We start from the raw sequence: 9,394 nt of genomic DNA on the forward strand, positions 1-9,394 counted from the left end.
TTATAATTTCAGCCTTTAGAAGGGATTTATAAGCACCTGTTTATAATTTTCGTTTCACAAGGAACAAATATCATAGGGAATCTCGAACGCCGAAGATAACACTTGTTTACACAATCCAATCTGCTAATAATGTCCTTTCCCTGCATACCCACAGTAAAATATAAAGTCCCAGTACTCCATTATCATAAATTACACTTTTACTGTTTTAGTCCTCATCAGAGGAGCTGTCAGTATCACCACCTGCAGCATATTCCTGTTCTCCTGTTTCATCTTCAGATTCCTCCAGTTCTGTTGCATCTCTCTCCAGCACATCAATTAGTTTTTGTGGTAAGATCATGTCATCTGCACACCAGAGTGGTTCTCCATCCTCTTTCCATCCATGTTCTTCCTTGGGTTTGGGGATTTCACATATGGCAACATTTGCCATTTTCCATTTTCTTGTCTGATAATTTGCTCGAGCAACATGTTCTCTCAAGCATGCCCTACTCGGAGGCAATCTCACCAGGTCAATGGTACTGCATGTTGGACCGTCAACTGAAATATCCCCATCACACTTTGACTTGAGCATCAAGTGTCGCACTTCATCTATGCTCTCCGATTTGGATTTCCCATACAGTGCACAGGTGAACTTTTCACACCCGATCAGAAGATCATCATCAACATTCCAGTCATCTCCCAAATGCTTCAGGACATCACAGTGTGCAGGAGATTTCAGTAACAACTTGAGAGGTAAAAAAACTTTCCAATACCCCTGAAAGAGCTGACTGAATCACAACCGGTTAATGCATGTCGCACCAGCGTCGCCTCATACATTTGCTCTGTGTCGTGTTTAGAGAGATTTGTAATGTTAATAAGGGTTAGGGTAACAAGGAAATTAACACCACACATCATGAAACGTGCACGTGATTCTAAGTAAAAGGACCAAGCAAACAAAAACATTACTATACGTTACGGGCTGAAAGAAAAAGAAAAGTGATTGTGATGAATCAAATGTTCTGCTTCAGATAACCGACAGGCCTGTAATCACGACACAATTCTTCTTTGCTTGCTTCGGCTGGGAGTTTTTATTTTGTAGTTTTAGATTTTTCGCCTTCTTGATTTTAAGTGCCTCCTTGCCAAAAAAAATTAAATTTTCCTCTTGTGATTACAAAATATATTTTGCTTTGACTCTCCATCACAGTTCATAGTGTTTTTGCCTATGCTTTAATTTCAGTACGATCAAAACACTCCCAGAACACCGGAGGATGTGGAAAACACCACATATTTTCCAAGATTGTAATAAATTTAGTAAGAATACACTCATGGAGCTTAATTTTATTTTTGTTTTTGTTTTTTAGCCTCCCTCCCTTCTTCCTTTATTGCCTGAAAAAAAAAATCTAAAACATTAAAAAAAATAACTCCCAGCCTTATTGTATCTTCTGTATTGCGTGTTCATAGTTGCATAGTTTCTAAAATAGAACATACAAAACAAATTTAGTATGTATGATGAAACTGGGTGATAAGTGAATTTGAAGATCACATGAATTCAACAGAATTGTCGTAAAGTTAAAAGCTTCAAGGTAATTATCTATCTTCCGAAGCAGAGCACTCCACTTTATTGTGATGAAGCAACAACCAACATTGCTTATATCTGCTCATTCACCTGAATATTTAGGCATTTACAACCAGAAATCATTTTTGTTCAACTGACATGTTTGAATCTTGAAACTTAATCTGCAGCACTCCAAGTCGCCAGTGCAGAAAATAATGAGACATCTATTCCCTCAATATAATCTGCCACCTGGTGTCAGTAAAGTGAATTGTTCAAACCGGGTGGAGGGTGCATAATGCATCATTAAATCACAGGGAACTCTCACTATTTAAAAATAAAAACTATCATTTTTCTCTTATAGAATGCAACATGTGGGTGATTTCAATAATCGGTTTAATTGTGGTCGATTATCAGTTAAAAATGTATCTTAAGCTGATAAATCTCTTCTCGAGGCTGAAATTATGAGTAAATCAACTTGTTCATTTAAAATATTGACAAAGAAGACACCCTGGAGGGGAAAAAGTGACACGTTTTCATTTTCCAATTTCCCACCCCCATATCTGATGCAATTTCTACAGTTTTAAAGCCGGTATTGTTTTTCCCCCAAAAAACGTTGATCGTGACACTTTATTCTTTGGGTACATGTTTTAAAATTTCACCAGCTACATAATAAGTAAGAAAATAGTCGTCCCAATGAATGCTGAGGGGGGTCATCGTACTGGCTGGTGGGTCCTCCAGGCCCCCGGACTAATATAATTGCATACTAGTCATACAGTTTTTGACGGATCGGGCTGAAATTTTTTGACAAAGAGGTTCATTATAGTGCGCATAAAAGCGTGGAAGCCGATTTTTGATTATCGATTTTTTTCGGATTTTTTCAAAAGTTTCAAAGTCCCATTGCGAGGCAACGGTGGCATGCATAGCAACGGTGCTCAAAAGCATACAACTAGATCAGTGGTTTTCAAACTTTTTTTTAGTGGCGACCCAATTTCAGAAACTTTCTACATCGCGCGACCAAAAGATTCAAAACCTAATTCATAATATATAAGATAAGATTTCATATGACACAAGAACATTTACTGTTTACTTTATTCACCATCGTCATGTTTTCATAGACGAGTAAACGGAGAATAGCCGACAGTATCCAAATAGTACAGTTGAATGTTTCAGAAGTTTAGTCCAAATGACATTTAGATATATCAGTGAGAAGGATGAGCCTATTTTTCAGAAACCAACTTCTCTATTCGTGGAGAAGTAGATGACAATGCCAGGATCATATCATGCTCCATTTCTAGGCGATTTCTGTACTTTGTTTTAATCACCACCATGGTGGAGAACGATTGCTCACAAAAGTATGATGAAGGATATGGCATGAGAACCTTAATGGCGCGCTGTGACAGGGTCGGGTACGGCGGCAGCATTTTGCACCAGAATGTCGACAACTAATTCGTCCACGCAAGAGCCTGCGCTCCTGAATCCTGCTGGAGCTGTACAAGCTCTTCCTATGCTGTATCATCTTCATCAGCAATTGAGTCCAGTGGAGCCGTGAACGGGTCCCGAACCACAGAAAAGGACTGCACATCCAGCTCAGGGAAATAGTGCTCGAACTGTTCAATGAGCAACTGAAGGTGACGTGCTACCTCCCCAGAAAGACTGTCGAGCTCAGTATCATCGTACTGGCAGGTCGTTAGATGCTCCACTAGATGGGGGAAAAGGCTGAAGCGCTTAACAGCTGCTTTGTCTGCCAGTAATTTTAGAGTGACCAGAAATCCGCTCATTTTGTCGTGAAAAATCATGAGGTTGGCGTCTTTGCCTTGGAGGGAGCGGTTGAGGACATTGAGACGTTCAAAGATGTCAATGAGATAGCACAGTTCTGACAGCCAAGAGTCCGACTCAAGCAACGCTACCCATGCCGTTTTCCCTTGTGTGCGTAGGAACTCCTTCAGTTCATCTTTGAGCTCGTAAACGCACAGAAGAAGGTTTCCTCGAGATAACCATCTGACTTGAGTGTAGAATAGTAAATTCTTATGGTTGGCGTCCATCTCCTGGCAGAATAGGCTGAATAACCTAGTGTTGAGGGAGCTCGATTTGATGTGATTCACCATTTTTACGACTTCTGAGAGCACGCTCTGCAAGGTTTCTGGCAAAGTACGAGAGGCGAGCGCTTCTCGGTGAATCATGCAGTGTACCATGGAGGTCTGAGGAGCCACCTCAAGCAATTTAGCCTTGAATCCAGAACGCACTCCCAACATTGCTGGTGCGCCGTCTGTTGTAGAACCGAGCAACTTTCCGAAGTCCAGATCATGGTCACGATAAAACTGCTCTACTTTCCCCAAAATGTCCTCGCCTTTGGTGGTGGCCTCCAATGGTTTGATGAGCAGAGGCTCATCGACAAAGTTATCAGCCTTGATGAAGCGGACCCAGACGATGAGTTGCGCGTACGATGCGATATCAGTGGACTCGTCCAACTGTATGGCATGCCACGGCGATTCCTTGATTTTCGTTACGACTTGAGCCGTTACATCCAGACTCATATCTTCAATTCTGCGTTGGATGGTGTTGTCAGAGAGGGGTATAACTGCCAGTTTCTTCGCCGCTTCCTCCCCAACCATCAGAGATACCATTGTCCTTTGCACATGGCAGCACGAGTTCTTCCGCAATGGAGTGAGACTTTTTAGTCTTGGCAACATGGAGCGACACTCGATACGAGGCCTCTAATGCCCGAGAATTGGTCTGACGGCATGTACTCTCTCTGTCAAGACGTGTATTCTTGAGTGCAAGAAGTTTCCTCTCAAAGAACGCTCTCTCCTTATCCTGATAAGGTACATGTTTTGTAGTCAAATGCCTCTGCAACTTATTTTGTTTCATAGACTCTGTAGAAAGCACTTCGAAAGAAATCACACACTGAGGCCTCTGTGCTCCACTTTTATCCACCACGTAGTAAAATTCCAGGTCCAGAAATTTATCCTGGTAAGAACGTTCTCGAGATTTGCTGGTGGCTGGTGCTGCCATCACAAATAAGGTCTCGAGTCGTACGTGGAGACATGAATAGACGTTAATTATAGAGTCAGAGTCTGAGTCTGAGAGGCCGTGGATCAAACCACTAATTTCCCACCAAAATGATCCGCCCTTCAGCGAGCCCGCGCATCGGCTGGATCCCATTCCAAGCATCATGTTGCGCCGGTTCCCATACTTTGAACGAACCGTTTATATTACATCCCGTAAAAGTGAACACCGATCGAAAATAGAATTTTTTTTCGCTGCAAGCAGACACCCGCGACCCCACGAAATTTGCTCGGCGACCCCACTTGGGGTTGCGCCCCCGGGTTTGACAAACCAAGAACTAGATCCTGGTATGAATCTACCAGTCAAGTTTCATCAAAATCGGTTGACTCCTCTGGCCTCCAGAGCTGTCCATTACGTCCAAACAAACAGACAGACATACAGACAGATGGAAAACCTGAGAATAAGGGGAGTCTAGCGCCCACCCAATATACACGAATAAATATCTGTGTGTGTGTGTGTGTGTGTGTGTGTGTGTGTGTGTGTGTGTGTGTGTGTGTGTGTCAGTGTTTCTCTTCCATAACTCCAAAACCGAGTGCGGGACACCGACACTAAGGATTCGCTGAAGGAAATAGCATAAACAAAACATGGGAAAGGAGTGAACAGACATGTTTTAGCTGCAGCAGCCATACCAGAACATTGGCAGAGCTTCCTCAGCATGGACTGCAACAAGACAGAACTGTTAAGGTTCCTGTCAGAAGCTGCCCTCAAGGAGGACAAACAGCTTGTCATCACTGATGGAGATGGAGTTCTCAGCAAGCCGCCACTGGAGGATCTGGCATCACTCGCTCTATGCAGCCATGAAGAAGCTGCCAGTCGCATGTTGCTGCACGCCTCACATGCTGCACAGCATGGCCGCCGCAAGTCCTGATCTGGACGGTTGACAGACATCGTGATGTTGGCCACGTCTGTGGCACAGGTGCTGCAACCAGGAGATGAACTGTGGCTGGCATTCAGAACTGGAAAGAGCTTCCGGTACTTGGCATCCCACAAAATGGCAGCTGGGCTTGGAGCACAGATGAAGGAATATGTGAAGTGATGCAGTTGCAAAAAGGCTGCACTTCCATGCACGGCCATGTGTGTGTGAGTGCTCTCAGCACTGACACTCTGGTATCCCGTGACACATGGTTGAAACATCGACTGTGACAATGTTGGAGTATTCAGAGTTTGATTCAAAGTTAAAGTTAACGATTTTGTTGGAGCCTGTGTTTGCCATCGACATTTCACAACAAAACAGTCTCATGCAAATGTCAATAGATTTCAATAAAACTACGTTAATGTGCGGTTTTTAAATATCTATCACTAAAAATGGTTATCATTAACCCCACTAAGACCACCAACTTCCTCTTACTTGATCAATTCCACAAAGTAACTCCATCGTGCTGTCGCCATTTTTGTAAAATGGCTGCCACGGCCGTTAAGAGTCGAATCAACGATGCCTCGATATCCAGACCTGTTGAGAATATATTGGGCTATCTCTCACAAATTTGATGCTTGTATCACTAAATGCATAATTGTTGGAAATTTTCAGCTATGCCGCCCCATTATTTCCTTCTTCACTTTCTGCATCAGTTTCATCACGTCCTCTTTACTTTTTGCCAACAGAGTGATATTGTCAGCATAACCTGAGATTGTTGATATGTCTTTCTCCAATCCTAACTTCAACCTCTATGTCATGCAAGTTTGAAAAATCATAATTTTTATCTCGCCCGCTCCCCGAGGGAGGGAGTGGGATATTGTCATCGTCCGGTTTGTTTGTCTGTCTGTTCGCAACTTTATGGCAAAATGGCTTTAGCAAACACTATCAAATTTAATCCACATGTGGGCAATGAACTTTGGACGACCCCATTAACTTTTGGGTCCAATTGGATCAAAGGTCAAGGTCAAGGTCACAAAAAGATCAAAATCGTTTTTCGCTCATAACTTCGTCAAAAATGATCTGATTTACTTCAAACTAAGCTTATAGTGAACCTTATTCTATTTGTCACTTATAATCCTACCCATTCCTATAGTGAAAAATGCATATTTGTGAAGATCGGTAGGGTCCGAAGTTTTGGGGGTCATGGTCATCGGTCAAAATTACAAATTTTCCATTAAAACTAAAACATGGTTACGAAAATACAACTTTACGGGAAAACGGCTGGCTCAAACACTGTCAAATTGTATCCACAGGTGGGTAATTAACCTTGGACGACCCCATTAACTTTTGGGTCCAATTAGGCCAAAGGTCAAGGTCAGGTCACGAAAAGGTCAAAATCTTTTTCGCTCATAACTTCGTCAAAAATGGATTAATTGACTTCAAACTAAGACTAAAATATTCCTTATTCTATTCCTTATAATCAACATTCAGGTTAAGGATGTATCAAATTTAAATTTGATCCCCAAAATAACTTTATGCCTTAAATGGGCGGGATTTGTTGTGCCTGGCACCACTTGTTTTTATTATAATCACAAATTAATCTGTCAATTCCATCCAGTGATAATGGCATCGTGATAATAGTAGAGTAGGCTACTTTTCGGTGGCTTAATAATATTAACATGGAGGCTAGCAGGATGGCTTAGACTTAGAGGTACACACACACACACACACACACACACACACACACACACACACACACACACACACACACACACACACACACACACACACACACACACACACACACACACACCTATAAGCTGTTTAGCCTGGGTTTGAATCCCGACCCAGCTATAAACTGTCATGCTGGTGTTTCACAGGTAAGGTGATTCAAAAATACGTCGTCCCTAGGATGGACGTTAAACGAGAGTCCTAAAGAGCAGGCGAGCTATCGCTGGCACCATGGCCAAATTCCTGCCCGAACCAGCAGAGGGCACTGCATCAGCGGCACAGCCATGCCCTCAGCCAATGATGCGTACGAACGAACAACTTCAATGCACGATGACAGGGTATACCATCTTCATTCCCCAACCCCTCACCACTGCTCCTTCCTTGTGATCGTTACCTTTAATGGGGGTACAAGAAGGAGTGATGGATTGTCCGCTCCCCCATTTGTGACCAGGAGCTCTGGGATGTCCAGCCCAGTTGCCATTGGCAACTGTATGGTGGGAATGGGGTCGTGATGTGAGCCCCAGTTGAATGTCTCGTGCGAGCTGGGGGATATGTTGAAATACCAGGTGAGTAAGAATAAACAAATAAGGGGGAAAAGGGAGCAGGATGAGAAATAATAAAACGATAGTTATGCGATGATAGAGGATAAAGAGATGAAAACAATGGTGATTATTTTAAGAGCAAACGTCAAACGTGGGATTGCAAAAGCTTACATCAACAACCAGTCTTGGACAGCAGCTTTTGGAAACCTCTTCAACACGGTCCAAGTTCCTGAGAAGATGGTTGATCCACACGAGCTACATCGATAAATGTTTCTCCATTTGTTTATTATTTAAATGATGCAGCATTATATTTATTTATTTAAATGAGACCATATTGTTCATTTCCCAAACATGACAAATCTAAATGATAGCTGTCATCAATAACCAAATGCGTTAAATGAGCTATTTTTTTCAGGCAGTTCACAGATAGGTCACAAATAGAAAATAGGTCACAAAAATAAATAAATTAATTAATTAATTAATCATTCACGAAATGCACAATCCAGGCCCAAATAGCTCATCGGATGTATTCAAGTGTGCTCGCTAGATATATCGTCTGGTCATCATCATGTTTACCGGCAAAGCAACTCGACAAGGCATGCATCAACATGCATAATATGATGGAGCAAACGTGGATACGAGAGAGAGTGAGAGAGAGAGAGAGGAGTAAAACGCACAAACCAGCCCTGCGGAAAGGGAGTGAGAGCGCAGGAGTGCAGGATGTAACAAGGCCAAAACGCATTCACACTCCCTCTGTCTTCCTCTCACTGCTGTCTGTGTCTCTGTGTATCTGTCTATCTGTCTCTGGATCTCTCTCCCCTACTACCATCTATCTATCTATCTCTAATCTATTTATCTATCTCTCTCTCTCTTTGTATCCCCTTCTCCCGCTCGCCCACCGCTCCCTACTCCCTTCATCGCATCTCATTTTCTTTCGGATCGCACAGGGGGTCGCACAAAATGATGTATTTATTTGTTTGCAGGTTTTTAAGCTACGATAGTTAATGCCAAACATCACATCATGTATAAATATCGAGTCTTGCGGTCGTTTTCCGTAAGATTGTTTTCCATGTGGGCATTTGAAGGTCAAAGTTGTGGAATTGTACAAATGAAATGTGCAGTTAATTATTTCATCGGTCAATCATTTAATTAAATTGGAATTGCTCACGATGTAATTCAGGCACGGAGGAAGATGTTGAAGACACACACACGCATTGATGAATCGCCCTATCTTTTTTTACCTGGGTCGGAATTCGAACCCAGGCGAGAGAGCTTCAAGGCGAGTGTGTGTACCTCCAAGACATCCTACCAGTCCACGCTGTTTATAGTGTCCACAATAATGGTGTCGAACGAGTAATTGTCCATGATAATGACACAGACATCATTGTCGTGGATGTGTACTACGCCGCCACACTCTTGGACCATCTTCCTGAGTTCTGGGTTAGGACTTCACCAGGGAACTATCCACCAATCCATGAGATTGCAGCTACTGTACATTTGGCCCTTCACAATGCCATGCATTGCCCTTTATTCACGGCTTGAGTGGAAGGGATACAATCAGCTATCCATATTTCACTGGGAAAAATTAAATGCTTGCAGAAGCAGTAGTAAGAATATTGATATGCTTGCAATGGATGGGTTTGCAAGAGAATGTCATTCTTGTCAAAT

At 42.5% G+C, this 9,394-nt stretch overlaps 1 protein-coding gene across 4 annotated transcripts in view; it reads right to left on the reverse strand.

Moving 5' to 3' along the window:
• LOC147031080 (ATP-binding cassette sub-family G member 4-like) overlaps window positions 1–8,652 on the reverse strand; it is a 49,221-nt gene extending 40,569 nt beyond the window's left edge. For 3 of the 4 annotated variants that reach the window (XM_085875796.1, XM_085875795.1, XM_085875799.1), the window contains exons 1-3: window positions 8,408–8,652; window positions 7,898–7,955; window positions 7,579–7,726 (exon numbers count right to left, since the gene is read on the reverse strand). In XM_085875796.1, coding sequence (XP_085731922.1) covers window positions 7,579–7,726; window positions 7,898–7,955; window positions 8,408–8,468 — 267 coding nt within the window. In that variant the 5' untranslated portion in view covers window positions 8,469–8,652. Of the gene's footprint in view, window positions 1–7,578; window positions 7,727–7,897; window positions 7,956–8,403 lie in introns of all 4 variants that reach the window. The other variant, XM_085875798.1, reaches the window with a different exon arrangement.
• Between the last annotated feature and the right edge of the window lie 742 nt (window positions 8,653–9,394).

This window comes from Eptatretus burgeri, chromosome 3 (assembly GCF_056783735.1).
Source record: "Eptatretus burgeri isolate ZD-2024b chromosome 3, Ebu_testis_v1, whole genome shotgun sequence".
In the NCBI taxonomy this organism is placed as follows: domain Eukaryota; kingdom Metazoa; phylum Chordata; class Myxini; order Myxiniformes; family Myxinidae; genus Eptatretus; species Eptatretus burgeri.